The sequence below is a fragment of the Canis lupus genome, chromosome 2, assembly GCF_048164855.1.
Source record: "Canis lupus baileyi chromosome 2, mCanLup2.hap1, whole genome shotgun sequence".
NCBI lineage: Eukaryota > Metazoa > Chordata > Mammalia > Carnivora > Canidae > Canis > Canis lupus.
The window spans coordinates 2,872,792-2,896,827 of record NC_132839.1 but is presented as its reverse complement, the minus strand read 5'-3'; the positions used below and the strand labels follow the sequence as shown (position 1 = coordinate 2,896,827).

The 24,036-nt window shown below is 37.6% G+C and overlaps 1 protein-coding gene across 20 annotated transcripts in view; it reads right to left on the bottom strand.

Moving 5' to 3' along the window:
• The window catches only part of TMEM232 (transmembrane protein 232), a 248,986-nt gene that overhangs the window by 188,446 nt on the left and 36,504 nt on the right, over positions 1–24,036 (bottom strand). For 19 of the 20 annotated variants that reach the window (XR_012012605.1, XR_012012604.1, XR_012012606.1 and 16 more), the window contains 4 exons: positions 22,198–22,355; positions 18,082–18,181; positions 14,418–14,584; positions 6,846–7,000 (listed from right to left, as the gene is read on the bottom strand). Coding sequence is in view for 14 of the 20 variants with exons in the window: in XM_072788172.1 (XP_072644273.1) it covers positions 6,846–7,000; positions 14,418–14,584; positions 18,082–18,181; positions 22,198–22,355 (580 nt within the window). In the remaining 6 variants the exon portion in view is untranslated. The remainder of the gene's footprint in view (positions 1–6,845; positions 7,001–14,417; positions 14,585–18,081; positions 18,182–22,197; positions 22,356–24,036) is intronic. The other variant, XM_072788162.1, reaches the window with a different exon arrangement.

Below are 24,036 nucleotides of genomic sequence, written 5' to 3'. Positions count from 1 at the left end.
GAATGGAAAATGGGAATTTCCAGAATGGAGCTGGATTAAGAACAGCAACAAGGAGCACACACGGGCCGCCACAGCAGCCTGGTTTGCCCCAAGGAAGGTTAAAAGGAAAAAAAGAGATCCCTACCATCTACGGGGTTTTTCCCAGATCCAGAAAAGGAAAGCCAGTCCCTTACTTTGGAGGGCTGGTTTTTTAAGGAGCCAGAGAATTGTTTCTGTGCTTCATCCTTGTCTCTCTCATCTGGCAACTTCCAGATGACGAAAAGGGTAGAAAACCAGGCGGTGGCAATGTGTGTGCAGGAGGTGGGAGAAGGGGAACACTGTGATGGGAACTCTGCAGGGCACCTTCTCCTCGAAAGCAAAATACCAAAATGTAGGAAGAATGCGGGAAGGTCCCTGAGGACCTGCGTGTTGAGTGTTGCTGCATTTAGCAACTCTGTGATGGAGGCTGTGAATACAAACCTCTTGTTTTAAAATACCAAGTTTTTACAGATTTCTCCTAGGTAATGAGGTAAGTAAAATAGAAAATGGGGGATATTAAAGCAAGGGCGAAGGGGACTAGCAGTCTGAATGCTCAGGGAGGAGGATCGTGAGGATCTGAAAATGATCCTTTACAGGCACCAGAAGACATTTTTTATTTTTAGAAGACTCTTAAGCACCTTTCCATAAAGCCAAGGAAGGGGAAAAGACCATCAAGAGCCTTGATCCCGACATGAAAGGAAGTGTGGTCAGAAACCAAGAGATTGCGAAGAGATTAAAATTAAAACATATAATTCAAATGCACGAGGAGGAAGTTACTGCAAAAGTTGCCTGGAAGGGAGCCCTCTGCCCTCCCCCTGCTGGAGTGCTCTGGCTCTCTCTCTCGCTCTCTCTCAATAAGTAAATAAAATCTTTTTTTTTTTTTTTTTTTTTTTTTTAAAGAAACAACCAAGGAAACATAGAACCAAGGGGGGAAAAAATCTGTAGTACCATCAAAAAAAAAAAAAAAAAAAAAAAGGCACTTTAAAGATTTTAAAGTTCTGAAGAAAATGGAAAAAGAAAACCTTTCCAATGAACGATGAGAAGCCAAAAATTAAATATAAACTTTAGCGCGGGCGTATACGGCTGGTCCACTGCGGGGTAATGTATGATCCCAGCAGGCAGAGGAGCTGCCCACTGAGCACGGGCATGATGGGCATTCGGCGGGGAGGTCTCCAGGACCCACGGCGCCCACGGGGCCCACGGAGCCAGGCCTGTGCACAGCCTCCCGGGGCAGGCCCTGCTGGGCTCAGGGAGGATCGGGCCCAGCAACGTCCTGAGGCGGCCAGTGAGCCAAGGCGATGCCTTTCACATCCTGGCTGCCAAATCACAAAGACGCTCCTTAAAAATTAAATTAAAAAATCTGAATTGAGAATAAAATAGAAAAAAAAAAAAGAAGTCAACTGGCTTTGAACACCTAATCATAACTGTAAGTTAGGAAATGACACAGCAACATTTGGAGATTTAAAGTGGGGATTAGAAAAAATAAAACTGTGAGCGTGGGAGTCTGTTTCCAGACAGAAGGAACATTCGGCTTTTCGGGGGGAAGAACAGTGACGAATGCTACGCTCGGGCCACAGCTGTGTGTCAGCAAGGCCGGCCCCATGCGGGGCTGTCCTGGCCCACGTGTCCCTGCCTGGTCGAGTGCACCCAAACCAACCAAGAAACGAACAGTACTTCACAGTTTCTGAGTGGGAAATCCCGGTGGTAACAGGAGGACAGTGAGGGGGGAAGACAAGGTAAAGTTTAATAAGTCAAAAGAATTTCATAAATATGACCCAGAAGATATGACCCTTACAAGTTAAATATAGATCCATGAACTCCTCCTTTCCGGAGGGGACGGAACACGTTCCCTAGTGATCTGACCTTTATGTTTATCAGAAACTCCAGGTTGTATTAACAGTCTCGGAAGGAAAGGTTGAGCCAAGTGAATGAATCTCGGTCCGCATTGCCCCTGACCAAGGCCCCGCGGAACTTGCTTCCTGATGTTGACCATTTAGGGAGCCTGATGAGCAGGATGCCTCTCGCCTGCGTGGCCCGGGTGCTGGCACTCAGAGACGACGGCCTCGTGGGCCTGGTGGTCTGCAGGCGGGCTCCTCCGGCTGGCCCAGCGTCATTCTCGGAGCCGCAGGGCTGGCACGTGGGACAAGCCAGGGAGGCTCAGGTGGGCCACCGATGGTCACCCCCCCACACCGCAGTCCTCGCAGGTACTTCATCCGCTTGGCTCCTGGGGGGTAATTAATTGCAGTGATAGGACCTTTCAGGATGTTTTTGCTCCTCTTGTTTTGTTTTGTTTTTTGGATCATGGCAACTTATGAGGCCCCGATGTCCTGTCAAAATAGTGCATACAAAATGATTTTTGGCTGGAGAGTGGTGTAATCACGTGGAGGTTGTAACCCTGGGAGCAGAGGAGGCCAGATCATTGAGGGTAGGACATGGGCAAGGAGGCCAGTTCAAGAGTTCCAGGAGTCCCGCCCGGGACAGCAGAGGCCTACACCAGGGTGCGACAGGGCCGGCGGAGAGCTGAGGGACAGCCTGAAGGGCAGCAGCTCGGGGAAGAGGCCATGTGTCAGTAGGCAGAAGAAAAGACAAATCAGCTGTGACTCAGTAGGACATGGGGCGCTAGGAGAGCCCCCGAGGGCGCAAGGGGCCCTCAGAGCTCGTCCCCTCCACCTCCCTAAGGCTCTCCGAAACGGCAGCTGCCTCTGCCTGTCTGCCAGCCGATCTGCTCACAGGGGATGAGGGACTTAACCAAAATGACACACGCCGCAGGTGAGAGTACTGGAACCCAGGCCTTGTGACCTGAGGTCGAATGGTTCCTGCGGCGGCACCTTGACCTGCGGACCAAGGCCTGGCCACACGTTCACCCCTGGGTAGCCAACGTGGGCAACTTAGCCAGGGGATCGGAGGTGTGCTTAAAAATGCAGTAAAGGGATGTGCAGAGTGAGGACCGGGCTGCCACCTGCACCTGCACGCCGGGCGGGGCCGGCCTGACTGAGCCTGTCGCTGTGCTCGGCGCCCACCGGGCCGGCCACGTGGCCATCGGTGACTGAGGCACAACCGAGGGCCCTACTGCCACACAAAGCAGGTGACGCTTGGCCCGATTCATTTCAATGCAAACCCAAATACTATACCTCCGGAAACCACTTGCACGTCTACATAATTTCAAATTGTCAAGCATTTTTTTTGGGAATACATTCATGGGGTGCATTAAATCAGCTATTTTGCTTTGGGAGATATAATTTTATATGTTATACGGCTCTCCTGAAATGCCATGCTGCATTTCTCAGCAGTCTTCATTGGCTAATAATTCAATTACAAACACAATTCATTATTTTCCTGTTAGATTAGAAAGCCTTTTGCACTGGCTCGAGATATCTTCCCCGAGCAAATGGGGCAGTTTATAAAAGGCCAAACCGCAGGGTGGAGCATTGAGAGGAGAACGCCTCATAGAAAATTTAACCATATTAAATGGAAATCTGCCTTACAGCAAGCGGCTGATCTGCAGCTCAGGGCAGCTAACCTTCCCAGATAAAGGCTGGTGCAGGATAGCTGGGGTGGAGGGTGGGGGGCTCATGTAGGCCCTTCTCCCCCCACCCCCCACTTCTTCACCCTGTTTTAGAATCTATTGTCTTTAGTGCATTTCCTCTTTCCTCTGCAGGGTTTCTGCGCCATCCGCTGGTGAGCAGAGGTCGCTCTAACTGTGATGCCTCTCCTGGGTCCTTTCATGGATCCTTTGCTATGGTAAAATCTTCATAAAGGGAGTTTTGAAAAGCAAGGCAGGGACCTATGTGATGAATTATTTACTGATGGAGAACATCAGAAATGGGCAGATGAAAACCACTCACTCGTCTGGGCACACGCAACTTTCGCCACTATGAATCAAAGATCTTCTGATCCATCAGTTGAATGGTCTCCCCTCTGCATTTTAAATCTCTGAACATTGATTTATCATCATTGTAACTTTACTGATACGCACAGAAAACAAAATTGTTCAGGTTACTCCTCTTAATGGTCTTTGGCATTGAATTTCAAGTACTACACCAAATTTATCTTCCAAGTGTCATGACTCCAGGGCTATTAGGTCCAGCAAATCCTGGCAAAGTCTCAATTTACGATCAAGGCCTGTGCCCCAATATTTCTATCTCATTCTAAATACATTGTTCATTTTCTTAATTCTTTACACGTACCCAATCTTAGGAGTATGTAAGATCAATATTCAAGTTTCCCCAGAAATGGAAAGCATTTCTGGTTTGATTTTCATAATTACATCACAGTTTGTTTTGCTTTATCTGGAATAATGACTTCTTGATGGCTGTATAGGCTATTACATAAATAAATACTTTGTAAGAAGAAACTTAATTCTTTAGAATTTGGTATAATATTAGCATTACAACAGAAAAATTGACTAGCAGAAGTTAGGCAAATTGCTAACTTGAACGTTAATCTTTTAATGCCAATGGATTATTTTTGTTTACTAGAGTCATCACTTTTTAAAAATAAAACGGCCATCATTTAAAAAAAAACAGTATAAGAAACAGAATCAAAATTATTTGGCACTTTTTTTTTAAACAATTGTCTTCTCTTTTGATTTTAAACAGTCACTGTGTTTCACAATTTTTTCAGCTTACCCCTCTGTTCATTCAGCATTGTCCAAACACTGCTATCCCCTCCCTCACTTAATTTCCACCATGTCTTCCCAGAACAGAAGAAGTCCGGATTTAGTGACAAGATGCCTCAAAATGGTCATCTCCTTACTCGTGCAGCCAGAATGATAGAGGGATGACGTACTGAAGCAGGCTATACTGCGACCCTAAAAATCTCATTCTGCTCACTAGTAAGCATAATAAACATGGCCCCCGTTTCTCCATTTGCAAAGTCAGAATAGTTATGCATGATCTCCAGTGGCCCCAAATATGTAAAACACGAAGTATAAAAAACAACTACCTTAAAGATCGTTAAGTAGCAAAAGTCAAGCAACTAAGTTTGTAGTTCCATGGATTTATTAAGTGATTCATCAACCAAGCAGCACCCAGAGCAAGTAGAGAGGAGCTCCAAGGAGTTGGAAGCTTTTGATAGAGGGAGGGTCACTGGGGCAAGAAAGTTATTTGCAAAAGAAAAGCATTGTTCCAGGCAAGGCTGCATCTAGGGAGACAGAGAGGGCCCAAGTAGCAGGCTCATTGGTGCAGACTGAAAAATTCCTAGCTAACCTTTTTTTAAGACTAAATTTCAGGGGGAGGTTGAAACTGCAATTCGAGTCTGTATTATGCACCAGTTTGGGAACTTGGTCTAAGTGAACACCAACTGGGGCCTGTGGTTAGTTGGTTTAACAAGACAAATCGTTAACAAATTGAATCAATGTTGATGGAGTCCAGTCAAACTGAAAGTTGGTTAAAGAAACAATTCCTTGACTTTTGGAATTAGCTATTCTTATCCACTTTTACTATCTTGGTAGTTCCTTAAACTTGTTTATTTGGTAATTATTAGAGTGCTTTGAAAATAAACTTTACGGTCGTGAAATACATATTTTTATGTTAAAATGTAATTTCTCTTATTTTTTTAAATCAAGTTAGAGTCTTCCAAGAGCTAAAATAGTTCTAGACCCTTTTGAAAACTAAATTGTATATGTGAATCCTCTACAACTTATTTTCTAAGGTACGAGTGGTCTGAAAGAACCACCATGACTTTCAGAATAACCTACTTTGTACCAGTGAGGATCCCTAATTTTTGTTATATTTATCAGCTCTATATTATTATTTATTAAAATCTTATTCTAATTGCATTGTAATTTTCTTATTTAAAGATGTTATCCTTAGTTTTAAAACATAAAAGAATCACAATCTTTGTTAGCTGCAATATTGAGTAGATGTCTCTCATCACAGGACAAGACAGATTTAAGTTCTTGATGAAACATCATCTGAACTAGTCTATTTCTAGGAAATTAAGCAAACTCTAAGCCACCTTCCAGAAATCTTTACTTGATCTAGAATTCCAAAAACTTCCAAACGAAAGTAGAAAAATAACTTTCCTTTTAAGGAACTCTCCAGACTCTTAGAATTTACATACATGAAGACCTTTGGTATAGAGTGGGCAGCCAGAGGCTTAAAAACAGGAACTAGTTTTAAGAAAACTATATGAGGATTAAATTTGCAACTTGGCTATAGCATGACACATCACTGTTATTGTTGTTGTTATTATTATTACCATTGGCATTGGAGGAGGAATTCAAAACTCTGAATGTCCCCAAATATTGAAAAGGGCTATCTCCTCTGATCACTTTCCTCAGAAATACTCCTTTAAAATTATTCTCTCCTCCATTGAACCCATGTCCTCTTTCATAGTAATTTAAGATTTCTTTTTCCTTCTCAAATTAATATGTATACAGGAGGAAATGAACACTTACCAGTCAAGATTTATTTTTGTTATACTTTACAAGTAAGGCATAAAGAAACAGACTCTCAGTATACTTCCTCCAAGGATAACAAACTAGTACCTCACTGTTGTTGTTTAGCAACTTAAAAAAATAAATGATATTTTTAACGGGGGGGGGGGGGGGGATGCACTTCTTATCAATAACAAATTTCATTTGCCAAAGATAAATTATGCAATACATGCATGCAAGCTAGCAAAAAAAAAATGAGATAGGAACAATTTATTGATGAAATGAACTAATACAAAATATATAAATTGCACTTGCATTTGGAACTGAGATTATAAATTATTTTCGTAGTCAACTAAGGTGTGATTAACATTTAAATACAAAGGTTATTTAACATTTAAACACAAAGATTTCTCCATGAATTACTTTGGATTTATAGAATCCCTCTTACCAGCATTTCTTTTGAAGCTGCATTTTATGAAAGATGAGATGTTCCAGCACCTTATTCAACTGAGGACTATTCTTCTGAACACATGACCAGGCAGCCACACAGTGCCAGAGCAGGTGGTTAACTTCATATCCTCCCTGATTAACCTGCAAGTGTTCCTGGAATTAAAACATAAAAATAAAAAATAAATAAATAAACAACAACATAAGAATATATCTGGGAAAGAGTTATTTGACTTGAATAAACATGAAAATAAATTTTAAATGTTCAAATGAAAATGCATTATTTTCTTAAACTTCATGTTACACCAAACAGAGCAATTTACTCAAGTATATATTTTGTAAGTATATATAGTGTGGAGGAGGAAAAGATAATTTTCCATCTACCCTTCCAGGTTCTTGGTTGAAACGTCTGCATCCCCTGTAATAAAAACATAGATTAACGGGAGAAAACCAAAGAGAAGATTAATAACATGTATACCTCCTGTACCCATGGGGGAGACCCAGGAATACTTTTAAAAATGGCCCAGGCCACCATCGTCTGTAACATGTCTAGCTAAAGACAAAAAGGGGATTTGGGCAGTTATGGATGGTTAACAGGAAAAGCCTACAGTAAACAAGGGTAAGGTTGATATGCAGATTTATCATCGCCTTCTCCACTGATTAAGAGTTTCTAGAGACTCAGAGTCATCCTTCTCTTCCTGGTCCAGAGGGGGAGACACCCACACAAATGCAGACTTCTCTTAAAATGTAAATATCTCTTACAAAAAGGGTAACTTTTATTCAGTTTTCACAGCTTCTCCTGTGTTTGTGATTTCTTAAAAAATAACCAGCCTAAAATATCCCTATGCCAAAGAGGCCTATTTCGGGGCAGCAAATTTTGCTTCATTTGTTAACTTGAACCTAAGGTCTTCATTGATTTTCACATGGGTCCCTTCTGTTCAATGACATCAGTTCCACAGTAAGATAAAATCCTCTATCCTCTACAGGACAATCATTCGAATAATTGTGCTTCTTAGACCCTATACGACTTAGTTCTTCCTGACATCCAAAGAGGAGGGTAGCGGGAAAAGTTTGAACAATGATCAAACAGTAAATCGCGTTTTAAAATGTATATTTCCACTTTAAGGGCTAAATATACATGCCTAGCTGGACAAGGTCAATGTGTGCTAAGTAACTGTTTTAAAAGTCTACAAACTCAGGGAAAAAATAGGCTGTTATCTGTTTTTTCTTGGCGTGCTTTCTAATAGTTTCTTAGATTTAATTGGTCTAGTAAAGTAACTGGTATAAAGAAACCTGATTTTATTGTTAGATACTGATAGCATAGCACTCTCATTGAATTTTTGCCAACAATACAGATTCAAACACATATCTTGTGATAGGTACTTCATATCAGATGATATTTCATTCTTTTATGCTCAAAAGAAACACTTAAAGAGACTCCAAAAGGCTTTATAATTCTCATTTATTGTATAAACAACATCATATCTACAATTTAAAGATAATTTTCATGGTAAGTATTCTTAAGTTGAAAGGCCAGAAATTCATACATAAATCTTAAAGTTTCTAAGTAAACTATTTAGTTAAGTCCCACAGATGTGTATTGATTATGTTGGGAACTCAGATGCTGGAGATAAAAAGTCATGAGGAAGATAAAGTCTGTGCACAAGGCTACTGATTGTGGGGAACACTCACTCAGAAAGGCAAATGAAAACAAGCCGATGTTTAGAATGTTAGAATATTCCATAGAAAAGCTTTATATTTAAAATAGTGTACAGGGTGCCTGCATGACTTAGTAGATTGTCTGTCTTTGGCTGGGGTCATGATCCCAGGGTCCTGGGAATGAGCCCCATGGCAGGCTTTCTGTTCAGCGGGGAGCCTGCTTCTCCGTCTCCCTCTGCCTGCCAATCCACCTACTTGTGCGCAGGCTCTGTCAAATAAATAAAATCTAAAAAATAAAATAAAATAATGTAGGATGAGGGCACTGAGTGGCTCAGTCACTTAAGCTCCAACTCTTGATTTTGGCTCAAGTCATGGTATCACCGTCATGAGATCAAGCCCAGTCAGGCTCCATGCTCAGGGAGGAGTCTACTTGTCCCTCTCCCTCCCCTTATTTGTGCATTCTCTCTCTCTCAAATAAGTAAATAAAATCTTAAAAAAAAAAAAAAAGTTGAAAGGGCCCTTATAACACAGATTGAAAAATACTGAGCGGAGCATTAAATGACTCCCGAGAACCTTTTCTTTTTACCCCCTTACCACCTCCCCTCCCTCCCTCCTTCCTTCCCTTTCTCTCTTCCCTTTTTCCTTTTTTTCTTGGCTTTATGACCACTTCTTATAGGTCTTTCATCTCCCTGTCTTGCTGTCCACACAGAGGCCAAGACAGAGACAGGCCATTCCAGATTGGTAGGTGATAGGTCTAATAAGCCAGGGAACTTACTTAGGAAGCTTGTGTTAGGAGGTTGCAAGACAAGCAAATCTCTGGACCCACCTGTAGCTTAAAATTTATAAGGAGGCCTTAATGGGGTTCCATCACTTATACCACCCAGATGGTCTCAAGAACACATTGTTCTCTCAAGGCTGCATCCTTAAAAATGGCTCCAGCTGTGGGAAACGTGAGCAGAATGTGCATCCCAAGGAGGAGGCTCAGATTGCCCAGGTCCAGCTCATGGATCAACCAGTGGCCATATCCTCTCGCTTACATCCTCCAACAAGCTATCAGTTGCAGCTTATACAACACCTACTTTGAGAAGTCCACCTACAGAAGTGCTGTTCATCTAGTGTTGGCTGAAATTTCACATAACCACATCACATCAGCTTGGATTTTATGCAAATTTGAGTGCACAAGCTCTGAATGTCAGACCGGGCTCTCTTCTATAGCAGAAATGAGTTCTGAAGGATGAGCTGTATTTTTGCTGTTCAGAGATAGCTTTTGATCCCCCCATCATAGTGGGGATGGTTGAGATTGCCAGGATAGGAGCTCTCAACACAAATGTGCTACTTAGATAATAGGACATGAATCATCAGATAATACTCTTAATTTTAAAGGACCTGTGTCTCAGTCTAAGCCAATTCCTAGTAACCATGTACAATTGCAGTATAGCGTAAAATGTCCCAAATTTGGATAATGCCTTTGGCTTCCCAAGTACTTAAAGCATTAGAGGATGAGATTGCTAACCACATTTGAATGTAAACTCTGTTTATTTCCTAGTTTTCAGAAAACTATTTGTCCTTTAGGACAGATGCAGCTATTTAGTAAAGGGTCTACTGGATTTCACTTGAGTTTTAATCTACTATCTCCAAAAAAACTATGTTGTTATTATCAGGTGACAACTGTACTCAGCAAATTCAGCTCTGCTAGTGAGCAACAGACAGAGTGGAAAACTCAATCCAGTGTTCTGGCTCTGAAAGCCACAGAGCTAATTAAAGTGCACCATTTGTCAAAGCCAATGGAAACCTCGCGTCTGGATCAGCTTGAAAGGATATTAGAAGAAGAAATGGGTTCTAGCGGCAGGGAAAGGAAATTTCCTATTCTTAAAGAGAACCAACACCCATATTGTGTGTATCCTAATACGTAAATCCCACAGAATTATTTTTTCAGCAATATTATGGCAGCACTTGGAAAACAAAATGCTTAGGCTTTTACTCTAATGCCGATTAATACATTAAAAACAAAACATTTTGCAGTGGCCAAAAAATGCTGTCATGGACCTTTTAGCATTATTGGAGAATGATGGGCTGTAGGAACTAACCCACAAATCCTCTACTATGGCATGTCAATAACAAAGAAAGGAGGGGGATGAATACAGATGTATTATTTATATTCCCATTTTCCTCTCGGATTCCTCCTGTCTTCTCCTAGTAGGTGAGAGAGATGGGTATTGAATGGTAAGTACTCACTTGGAGAGGCTGGCTCAGACCACGCTACCCTGAAGAAGTTGGGCTGAAAATGGAGAACAATGCTCAAATATGTAATCAAGCACTAAATTAGTTAGCTGAACCAGAAATTTTAGTAGCTACACTACCTTTCAAATTCTTTATATTGTGTGGGAATGAGAGGGAGAAAAAGGAAAGCAATAAATCTAATAAGCTACAATCTGTTCTAATACCTTCACAGAATTGCAGGTATAGAGCTGAAATAGAACTTAGAAAACATTGAAATTATGCTCTTTGTTCTTTGAAGAAAAAGGCACAGAGACTAATGACTTGTTCCACTCTAGGCAGAAACATTCTTTTTTTTTTTAATTTTTAAAAATTCATTTATTTGAGAGAGTGCAAAGTGAGGGGAGGTGCAGAGGGAAAAGGGACAAGCAGACTCCATGCTGAGTGCAGAGCCCAACTTGGAACCCAGTCTCAAGCCTCTAAGATCATGATCTGAGCTGAAACCAAGAGGCGGACACTTAAACAACTGAGCCACCCAGGTGCCCCTAAGCAGATACATACATTTTCTAGATAGCATCTTTCTTTTTTTAAATTTGTTATTTAAATTTAATTTAATTAGCATATGTTGTATTATTAGTTTCAGAGGTTCATCAGTTGCATACAACATCCTGTGTTCGTTACTTCAAGTACCCTCCTTAATGCCCACTGCCCCTTTGCTCTATCCCCCCTCACCACCACCCCTTCAGGAGCCCTCAGTTTGTTTCCTATAGTTCAGAGTCTCATATGGTTTGTCTCCCTCTCTGTTTTCATCTTATTTTGTCTTCTCTTCCCATCTGTTCATCTGTTTTGTTTCTTAAATTCCACATATGAGTGAGATCATATGGTATTTTTCTTTCTCTGACTTATTTCTCCTAGCATAAAACTCTCTAGTTCCATCCATGTCATTACAAATGGCAAGATTTCATTCTTTTTGATGACTGAGTAATATTTCATTATCCATATATGCCACATCTTCTTTATCCATTCATCTGTTGATGGATATGTGGGCTCTTTCCATAGTTTGGCTATTGTGGACATTGCTGCTGTAGGCATTGGGGTGCACGTACTCCTTCAATTAGTAGTGCAATTGCTGGGTCATAGGTAGTTCTCTTTTTAACTTCCTGAGGAACCGCCATAGTGTTTTACAGAGTGGCAGCACCAGTTCACATTCCCACCAATAGTGTAAAAGGGTTCCCCTTTCTCCACATCCTCTCCAACATGTTGTTTCTTGACTTGTTCATTTTAGCCATTCTGACTGGTGGGAGATGGTATCACATTGTGGCTTTGATTTGCATTTCCCTGATGCTGAGTGACGTTGAGCATTTTTTCATGTGTCTGTTGACCATTTGTATGTCTTTGGAGAAATGTCTGTTCATGTCTTCTGCTCATTTCTTGACTGGGCAGAAGTTTTTGTTTTTGTTTTTCGGGTGTTGAGTTTGATAAGTTCTTTAGATTTTGGATACTAGCCCTTCATCTGATAAATCATTTGCAAATATCTTCTCCCATTCTGTAGGTTGTCTTTTAGTTTTATTGACTGTTTCCTTTGCTGTGCAAAAGTTTTTTATCTTGATAAAGTCCCAATAGTTCATTTTTGCTTTTGTTTCCTTTCCCTACAGACAAATGTCTAGCAACAAGTTATTGTGGCCGACGTCCAAGAGTTAGCTGCCTGTGTTTTCCTCCAGGATTTTGATGGATCCCTGTCTCACATTTAGGTCTTTCATCCATTTTGAGTTTATTTTTGTGTATGGTATAAGAAAGTGGTCCAGCTTCATTGTTCATTTTCACAATACCACTTGTTGAAGATACTTTTTTTTTTCCAGTGGATATTCTTTCCTGATTTGTCGAACATTTAGATTCTTAAATATAAGCAGAATCAACATTGAAGGTTGCCTGCTTCATAACCAAAACACTCGTATTGTCAAGATTTCACAATATCTTATTTTTTTAAGCAAAAACACTCAAGTCACTACATTAAGCACAATTAACTACATAGTAAAACATAATTATTTAGTCAGCATAATCATGTCCTTAGATGAAAATCATATTTTAACTGCCTAAGTTAAAGTGAGTTCCTAAATATAATATTCAATAATCATTGTTTAAATTTTCATGGCACTTAATTTACAAGGTACACGCTTTTTTTGTAATCTTCACCACTATCTTATAGACTAGTTAGGGTGAATATGATGATTATGATGATGACGATGGTGGTGGTGGTGATGATGTCTTTTTTAAAGATAAGCAAATGGGGATGTAGAGAGTTCAACGGACCTCTAGATCATATAGTCAGTTGCTAAGCAGGTCTTTCTTCCTCGCTGATCAATGTCCTTACCATTGTTCAACATCTTAGATTATAAATTTATTGTTAAAGTAGTCTTTAAACTTAAAAACAAGATCCCTTTGTGCATGAAGTGATTGGTGCTCGTTAGTAATTATAACTGAAAGATTCAAATTATTTAGCATATGTCACTTTATGTCAGTGATTCACCAAATAATGAGACAAAGAGAAAACACAAAAGCCTTTAATGATCACAAATAGATGTGGTTAAATGTGTTTCCTTAAGTACTTATATTTTAGTTGGTTTAGTTGGTTTCCCAAGAGAAGCATGGAAAACTGTGAGGCAACTCATAATACAACTATTTGAAAAAAGAATCTTAAATTTTTTTGTTTCAACTTCCCTTATGTTAGACATATGTTTTCCTTTTTTTCCTAAAGATTTGTTTATGTGTTTATATATTTTAGAGAGAGAACACGTGATCGGGGAGATTGGGAGAGGGAGAGGGAGATAGAGAATCTCAAGCAGACTTTAAGCTGTGTGTGGAGCCCAGCACAGGGCTTGATCCCACAACCCTGAAATTGTTACCTGAGCCAAAACCTAGAGTTGGATGCTTAACCAACTAAGCCACACAGGCACCCCATTATGTTTTCCTTTTTAAGAAATTATTAGAAAAACAAATTTTCTGTCCATAAACTATGAAATAATAAGTATATATAATGAAAAATAAAGTAACAAAAGAATCAAGGTTTCAGTGTTTTATGGCTCATTGTAGCTCTGTTCCCATGAGACATATTTTATTACATAGCAAGGAATTACATAACTGGACAGTTTTCTCTAATGTTGATCACTAATGTCCAAGTTAGAAACTAAAAGAAAATTTTTCATATACTAATGATTATTTTATTTTCTCAATTCTGAACCATTTAAAAACATTTTAGTTGATTTTAATAGCATTTTAAATGTTATTATATATGAATTATGGAAGCTTCCAGTATTAAAATTGCTCTCATTAATTGCCTCTATTTTATGTACTTTCCTTTAATACAAATGTAATTATCTTAAAATCCTCATTTGTGAGTTAATCTAAATTGCGTTGCAATTTCCAATTAATTAAATAGCTGAGATGGAATCTATAAGGAAAAAGGTAGTATGGCGTTGCTCTATTTAAAGTAGTAGTGGTACATATTGATGCTCCACTCCTAATCCTATTAACTACTGTCCAGGAAATGTACATATGGTTTAGTGTTTTTGCTGTTCACTCCTCTCGCCCTCCCCCGCACCACCTAAACTCAACTTCAACGATGTTACATGTATTGGCAAGCACAATTATTTCATCATAGTAATATTACCTGACTCATTATGGACTAGGATATACTCACCATCTCAGCATCTATGTTCTTATAGCTTTTCTTGTTTTCCACAGGGCTAAAAACTGACCCAGAAAGGAGCCCTCTTTTGCATATAATCTCCATGGTTTTCAAAATGAATTGCACATTTGAAAAGATGTTTGGATACTTGTAATATGACTCTCCAGAGGAAGAAAGTGCTATTGTAAGAAAAATAATTTATGATAAACATCTCATTAATATCTTGCATTGTGTTTCATTTGTCTTTTAGTTACTAAAATATAATTAAATTCAGTTCTTAGATGCTGAAACTGCTATCCGTGTCCCCATCTATTCAAGATTTATAATGTTATGTGTGACCCCTGGTGGCATAATAAAAAACTACAAGGAAGATAGTTAAGAGTTTATATAATTCAGAACAGCAATTGCATAATGATCGAATGCCCAATTAAGTATAGTTACTGTACAACAATGCTTGGAAACTTTCAGGCGAGAATAAATCAATTTATAACATACTCTATTCATAAACGGATACTTTGAAACTGCAATCCTACAAACAAATCATCATTTTTAACCCTACATTCTCCAGTTTTATTCCTTTTCAGGATGTTATTGCTGTTGTTTTTTTAAATATATTTTAAGTATAGCAACAATTATGTCATTCAACATAACACTATATCATACCTAACAGAACTATCTGTATTCTGTTCTTTTTGTACACCTTTAGATAATTTCTGAGTTTCAATATTCTGACATTGGAAAAATTAGTAGTAACTACCCTTCTACTGGATGGCTATATGGATAGGTAGCAATTGCTTCCTGCTATTGCAGGTAAAAATCACTCTGTTGCTAAAGACAGAAATGTAGCGTAAGTAAGGCTGTGTTTAACAATATTTGATTGAAGGGGCAAAATCTGGGGATTTTATCCTTATATGAAACAAGCTTATCGGTTTTCTTGGGATAGATCTACAATAGCAAGCTAAAGTGAGATCTTGAGGTTTTATTCAAATCATTTTTCAAAATTTATTTGCCACTATCATTTGATTATTTGATGAGTCATGCTGAACACAGTAAAGAGTAAAAAAGAGGATTATAATGTATGAAGAAATCAAAACAAGTGATACGATAGATATAAATTCTTATTCTGCTAAGTCTCCAGGCCTGTCTAGGTTTCATACCTGTCAGAATTTGTAGTAGTGGTGAAATTTATTGGTCAGTCTCCAAAACACTTCCACTGTTATGCCTATTCCCTCCGCCATGATTTTTCCACCAAATATTCCCTTTCTTATATCTTGAGTCCTTTTATCTCTTATCCTACAACATACTAATCTTTTCCTCTTTGACCTTTTTTTAAAGATTTTATTTATTTATTCATGAAAGACACAGAAAGAGGCAGAGACACAGGCAGAGGGAGAAGCAAGCTCCCTGCAGGAAGCCCGATGTGGGACTGGATCCCGGGTCTCCAGGATCACGCCCTGGGCCAAAGGCAGGCGTTAAACCACTGAGCAACCCAGGGATCCTCTGATATTTTTTAAATTCAATCAATTAAACTAAAAAGTTTATTTAAAACTAAAAAAAAAAGTTTTTGAAAAGATAAATTGATAAGCCTAGTCTAGCTAGACTCACCAACAGAAAATAGAGGACTCAAATAAATTAAGAAATGGACAAAATACTAGGAATATACAACCTACCAAGACTGAATCAAGATGAAATAAAAAATATGAACAGAGTGATTATTAGTAAGTAGACTGAATCAGTAATGAAAAACCTCTCAACAAACAAAAGTCCAGAACCACAGAGCCTCACTGATGAATTCTACCAAATATTCGAAGAGAGTACCAATCCTTCTCAAACTCGTACAAAATATAGGAGGAAGGAACTTTTAAACTTATTTTACAAGGCCAGCATTACCCTATCAAAATCATACAAGGATGCCACAAGAAAAGAAAATTATAGGCCAATATCCCTGATGAATATAGATTCAAAATCCTCAACAAAATACTAGCAAACCAAATTCAGCAACATATTAAAAGGATCATATACCATGACTAAGTGGGATTTATTCCAGAGACTCAAGGAGGGTTTAATATCCCCAAATCAGCCAATGTGATACACCACATTACCAAAATGAAAATTAAAAATCATACAATGATCTTAATCAATGTAGAAAACGTATGTGATAAAATTCAACCTCCATTTATGGTGAAAAGAACTCACAATGAAGCAGGCATAGAGGGAGTGTAACTCAACATAATAAAGGCCGTGTACTACTAGTCCACCGCTAACATCATGGTCAAAGGTGAGGAGCGGACAGCTTTTCCTCCAAAATGAGGAACAAGACGAGGATGCCCACTCTCACCTACCTTATTCAACAAAGTACTGCAAGTCCTAACCAGGATAATTAGGCAAGAAAATAAATAAATAAATAAAAGGCATCTGAATTGGAAAGGGAGATGTGAAACTCTTTTTTTATTTTGTTTTTTCATTCAAACTACTGGCATATTTCTCCTTCTCTTTATAGCTTAGTTTTTTTTTTTTCCTTTATAGCTTAGTTCTTTGTAATAGTTCACCATCTCTGTCTTATGCTTAAACCTTCCCTTCACCCTTTGTTTACCTCCAGTCTGAGTTTTGCTTCCCCATCTCCCCTGGGAATGCTCCCAAGATCAACAATGACTTTCTGCTTACAGAAACCCATAAACTTTTAGACCTTCTACTATTTCATATTTTTATAGCTCTTGATAATGCTGACCTTCTTGAACCTCCCCTCTTTTGATTTCTGTGTCACTATTCTCTCTTACTTCCCTTTCCTGATATATGGCACTCCAATTATCTATTAAATGTTTATGTTCTCTAAGCCTTTTCCTAGAATTAATTTCTCCCCTGAAACATCTTTCACTCTGAGGTTATTTCAGCCATATTAACGTGGATGACTGGCAAATCATCTGCATTAATATCTGTGATATAAGTGAATCCCAGCCTTCGTTTATTTCCCTACTTCCAAATCTGTATTTCCAACTGTTCACTGGGTGTATATATATATGTGTGTGTGTATATATATATATATATACATGATATATATATATATATGATCTTCAAAATCCAATATGTCCAATGTTTCTCCAAAATTTTTTCAATTTAAAGTACCATTATCTTGATCCTATTTGTCACTATGTTAAATTTAAAGATTCCTCCTGAATTCTTCATTTCCCCTTATATATAGACTAGATCCAATTGATCACCAAATTCAGTGTCTTTTTTCTTTTAAACATTTTTCAAAACTATTTTACTCTATCTCCTTCTCATTTTAAAAGTTCATAACCTTTAACACCTCCTGCCCAACTACTGTCATAGCTAACTGACACCCTGCTTCACCTTCTCCTTACTCCAGTTCAGCATCTCTAAGCCTGTCACTAGTGTTACCTTACTAAAATATAAAATTAACTTTCTTGAAATCTAGAAAGGTAGATTCTATTACAGATGAGGAAACTGAGTCACAGACAAGGTCATGCACTTAGTTAAGTAGGAAAGTTAAAAGTAAAACCCATGTAGTCTGGCCCAGAAACTGTGTTCAACAATACTGTACCTTTTACTTTTCATGAAAAATAAAATACAGCTTATGTTCTTTATAGTGATAGTCTGAGCTTCTCGAACTATAACATAAAACATTTATAAGTGCAGAAAATAAAAGAGAGTCTACCGTATAAATATGGTTGAAGCCTAAGTAAATGCTGTTTAAAACTTTCTAGGTGACCATGCAGGTAATATATAAAAAGTCGTAAGAAGACCAAATAGCCAATCTGTCAAAAGAAAAAGAAAAAAGTATATTTGTGTTGCATCAATAAATGTTTAGAAACTATAAGGAAACTAAACCATTTTATTATTACATTTCCTTTTGATGAAGCAATTTCAAACTCTCTTGAGTTCATGCGCTTTTGAAATAACTTTAAAACATTTATATCAAGGTTGAAATACTGGTTCAGCCAAGAGACTTTTATAAATCATCTCTACATTATATATAATGACCAATACTGAATGCTATTCTGTTCTGTGTCCTATAGAACAGTATTTTTCAAATTGCAAGTCATGCCCCTTAAGTGAGTCATGAAATCAATTGAGAGTGGATTTTTAAACAAAATGAAAGAGAAAAGAAAATTTCATAGTGCATTGCACAGTTCCTTGTTTTAGTATACAAATCAGTGTGTATTATGCATGTTTTGGTTTGCAATGCAAACGTCTCAGTCAAAACATTTTTAAAAACATTGATTTAGATGGTTTTGAGAAACATTCTTCCTGGGTATACTAGGCTACACTAAGATCCCAATTCCCTTATGAACACTACTAAATAAATAAATAAACACTAGTATCTTATCTCCGTGAAGTTCCATGTATAGCAAATTTATTTTACATAGAATACAGAAAGTGGAATATCTGCAAATTTATGATATGCAAGTTTTCACAGAAAATGGGACAAAACCCCACAAACCATAGAAATAAATGGAACAGAAATTCTTAGGTTGCTCAATCATAAGATTGTGGAAACAAAACAAAACAATATCACTATCAAGATACATGTAGTCAAATCCTCTTAACAACAATGCAGGCTATTGTCAGATCCATACGTAAAAAATAATAATAAAATTAAAAAGATCATTCTACCAAGTCTCTGATTCAACCAAGATAATTTAACAAATAAGTGGCATGATTGGACTTTGAACCCAAGACTGTGTTGCACCAAAAGGCATGAACTCTCTATTACAGCAGTGTTTCCCAAGTACTTTTATCATAAAATTCTGTTGGCAAAATAAATTCTAAGAATGCACCATCAATATTTATAAATATATCCATAAATTATAAATATGCACCATTTACAGACTTAAATAAAATTAAAAAACATTTATAAAGTATATCCAAGGGATCTCTTCATACAGACCACTTTGATATAGTATCGTGCTTCTCTAAGAGACTGAAGTTAGATGGAAAGAGGAAATTGTCAGATCACTTAAAAGAATACTGCAATATTCTAAGTGAGAATATTAAAATAAGAAATACTCATTGTTAAAGACAATGAATGAAAAATTAACCAAAGGGAAATAATTTGCAAGGAATTAGATGGATACTGAAAGGAAAATTCACGTTCAAAAATTTGTAATATCATACAAAATAGAAAAATATATGAAAAACAGATGTTTGAATGATCACTGTATTTACCCCAATTTGGTTGTTTGACCTGACCCAGAGGCTATCCTTAGTTATAACCATGCTTGGAAAGCACTTTTCATTTATAACATTCTGAAAAGCTAAATTTTTATTTCAAAATCTGCCTTTCTGTATCTCTAAAATATTCTGGGACCTTCTGTGCATCTTTCCTCATGTCTCATTTTTGCACATATTCTTTCTGCAGCTTGACAGCTTGAGCTGTGCCTCCTAGACAGAATCTCTGCTTTTAGATGTCTCTTCACTCTATCTTTCCTTCCTTTATTCTTACTCTCCCTTCTTTCCTTCTCTTTCTATGGCTTATTCTCTTCATTTCTCTGTTTCTATTATCTAATTGTGAAATAAAAAAGCTGAATAATATTTATTATGTGTTATATTTAATAGTTGGTTATGTGCTCCATGTTTTTTTATAGAAGCTTGAAGAACACTTTATATTTATATCTAAAATATATTGAACTATTGTTGCTTATATATTATTCTCTACACTTCAGTAAGTAGACTTTAATACTTAAGATGATTCTACGCTCAGGTAAATAATGAGGAAAGAATGCACACAAAATGTGAAAGTAAATAATAGTAGGGAATTCAGTATTTCTGGCTCTTCCTAATGCTGAGCTTTATCAACAAAATGGCGCCCATGAAGGTGGGTGATGCTTCCCTGGCAATACCTTTCAGTGTAGCATACTGAAGAAAAGATCAAAACCAAAGCTTCCAACTGACTATCAGATACATAATGAAAATTCTACAAAGTCAAGGAGGATAACTGAAATGGCTTCTTGCCTGAAATCAAAGGTACTTATAGAGCATGCTTACTTCCCCTAGCTAATTTATATTTTCTAGAACAATAAGAAGTAGACTTTAAAAGTAGTAAATCTGAGAGCCAAAATAAATGTGTAGTATTATGGCTGAGAGTCCACTGGACTCAGTTTCAAAATCTTCTCTGCTGAGAAACCTTGAATAATTCACTTATATGCCTTGGTCTGTAAAATAATGTCCAATAACAGCACCTACTTTTTAGGTTTGTTATAAGGATTGAATAAGTTAATTATGTCTGATACATCTAAAGCACTGATCACTGTGCAAGGTGTTGTGCAAGTTAAGTTCTGTGTAAGTATTCACAGGTGTTATATGTGCAAATTGTTTAAACTGTCAGATAAGAAGATATAGGAATCTTTTAAAAAATAAGTGACATAGTAATCGGGTGCCTGGGTGGTCCGGTCAGTTTTAAGCATCTGACTCTTGGTTTTGGCTTAGGTCATGATTTCAGGGTTGTGGCATCAAGACCCATGTCAGGCTCCATGTTTAGTGGGGAAGCTGATTGAGATTCTCTCTCCCTCTTCCTCTGCTCCTCCTCTCCACTTTTGTGCTCTCTCTCTCTAAAATAAACGAATAAATCTTTAAAAATAAATAAATAAATGATGTAGTATATATAAATTATAAGTGATTTGTACAATGGCTAAAGCTGTATTTTATAGCATTTATTGGTAGCAAAAATATAAAAGGCAATGAATGGAAAATGGCCACTAAAGAAAATGAAAAGAAAAGGGGAGAAAAGCCAGCTTTGCTTTGTTTCTCCTTTCATTCTTTATTCATTAGAAAATATATAGAGATGTAGATACTTTTTAAATCTCTATAATAATTGTATAATCTTTTCTATATCTTCATAATGAATAGTTTGGGAAACAGAGGAAAAAGACAGAAGAAAAAGTCATCATGGTAACATCTTGTCTTTCTACTCCCATCCTCCTATGCAAAGCCTCAGTTCTTTGCACGCTCCATTTCTATTATGTGCTCTCTGAACCTCTCCTGGTCACCAGAAATCTTTTACCCCCAAACATGTCAGAGAGGATCCAGGGTTGATTTCTAAGGACTAAAATATAGTATCTTCCAAAAACGCCCTGGTTGACTTATGGACATTTCCATGGTAACTTTCTAACACTACATAGTGAAATCGAGTAAGAAATTCTTTTTGCAAATAATACTTAATAATTTTTGCAATTATTAAAATATGCATATCCTAAAAATATCTATGTTTTTAAATTTTTCTTCTAGCTTTATATTTTCTTTGAAATAAAACTACTACATAACCTAATTTTTTTGACTCATAATAAATTTTGCCACAGGCAACCATAATCATCACAGGGAACAGAAACAAATAACATCCAAGACCTTGTAAAACATGAACCTCATGAAGATAGTTTCCCATCTTATGGCTTTAAATGCCACAGAATATTGAGAGAATAACTCTTCTCAAATTGGGCAACTAGCTAAGGTTATTGTCAGCATTTTTAAATGGAAAATGGCATTTAAAAATCCTTAAAATAGGACAAAAGTTAAACACATGCATACATAAATACTAACTTGATTTCAATTAAATATTATTTTCTTAGATGGTGAAGTTATATTTTCTCAAACTATCTTCATTTGGATATTAGGTAATAATGTATTATCCACATTTAAAGAAGATTAACATAAACTACCAAACGAGAATATTCCATAATAAAACCAAATGTCCTGTTTAGATCTTAAAACAGGGGTCATATGACTACATGTACTATGTGTAGTAATTAAAACACATTAAAAATATTTTACAACATACCTTTGTCAGCTTTATTTCAACTGAATATAAGTATGTCTTTTGGAATGCATCACAACAGAGTCTATATAAAACTGATTCCGCAACAAAAAATAAGGTAGGCAGATGCTCATAATCAAAGGAAGCATAGTCCAGGGAAGCATAAAGCATATTTAAAGCTTCTGAAATATTAAAAAGGTAGAAACTTCACAATTTATAGATCATGCTTTTGTCTACATGCTATAATTAAGCCTTACAATTAACTATTTGCTGTCACCAAAACCAGATTATGGTTTTAAAATATTAAAAATTTAAAAGGTTAAATATTTACAAATTCTTTGACACTCCTCCCATCAAAAAGTGAAGCCTACACCCCTTTCCCCTTGAACTTGAGTAGGTCTTGTGACTGTTTTAATCAATAAAACACTAGATCAGAAAAGTCAATACACCTGCCACTTGGATCTCTTTCTCAAGACAACAGCTCTGGCTAATGTAGGAAAGCTCTGGCTAGTATAAGAAAGACACTTAGCTCCATGTAAGAAATCTAATTACTCAGAAGTCACTAAACTGGAGAGACTACAGAGCTAGAGATAGAAGTGAGAGAAAAATGCACAAGGAGCTCCAGATGTTCCAGCCAACACAAAATAGATCACCAGACCACACAAATAATGAAGGGGCAAAGGGGCAGAACTAGATGACAAAAGAAAGCACTAAAGACAAGTGCTATAAAGAGCAGAGTGGAAAACTAGAAAATCAAGACAGACGATCTAGGCCCCAGGGGAGATGAAAGAGGAAGAAAATAGAGCTAAGGCCCTAGAGAAAATTACACCTCAAGTTATTGCAAAGATTTTGAAAAGAGCTGTCATGAAATATCTGAAAAGAACAGCAAATGCAGGGACTTGAGGAAGGAAAAGCCCTGACACATCCAAGGAATAGGAAGCAGACCAGTATGGCTGAGCATAATGAATAAGTAGGGAAGGCGGGCAGGAATCAAGTCAGACATAGTCGGGGCTTATTTTAAGTGTAATCAGAAGACACTGGAAATGATTTAAGCTTTAGTATGATCACTGCTGCATGGAGGGAGGACTATAGAATGAGCAGCAGATGAGAGAGGGAGGGGGGCGGGGGAGAGAGGCACAAGACACAGATGTGGAGGGTTTTCAGTTGGGGAGCTGGTAAGAAGAATTCATATTTAGGGGTTTTATTTGGAGTTCAATATCTTGGTAAGCGAAAAGCCTTTGGCTATGTGTAACAGGAAATGCAAAGAAATATCTTCAAAGTGAGTATGTTTATTATTTCACAAGATCATAGGTGGAAAGACCGTAGGGCTGGCACTCACCTAACTGCCCTCTGTATGCATTTTTTTTTTCATCTTCTAGTTCTGATGTACATGGTGACTGTGATGACCACACAAGCTCCAGGCATCTTTTTCTTACCAAGCCATTTAGAGAGGAATCAAAAGGTATAGGGAGGGAAGAGGTGCTTTCTTCCCAGAGGTGGGAAGAGGTACTTTCTTTCCAAAAGCAATTCAACAAAAAGTACTCCAAATAGATCTATTTTTACATCTCTGGGTAGAACCAGGTCTTGTGACCACTCCTAATCCAATCACTTGCAAGAAAGAGGGAATTCCCATGATTAGTTTAGATCAACCAGCCTCATTGCCCCTCCCATCCCCCCCCCCACGCTGCACCCAGGCTGGGAGGCTCAGTTCCCTTCTGAACCACATGACCACCTCCAGACACCTGAACAAAACAGGTTTAATGGACAAAAAAAAGCAAGTAGATGCTGGTTGTTGATAAGCCAGGGATGTTTACTTCAATATCATTTAAACATTTAATAGAGGTCAAGCTGTGGATAGCACTG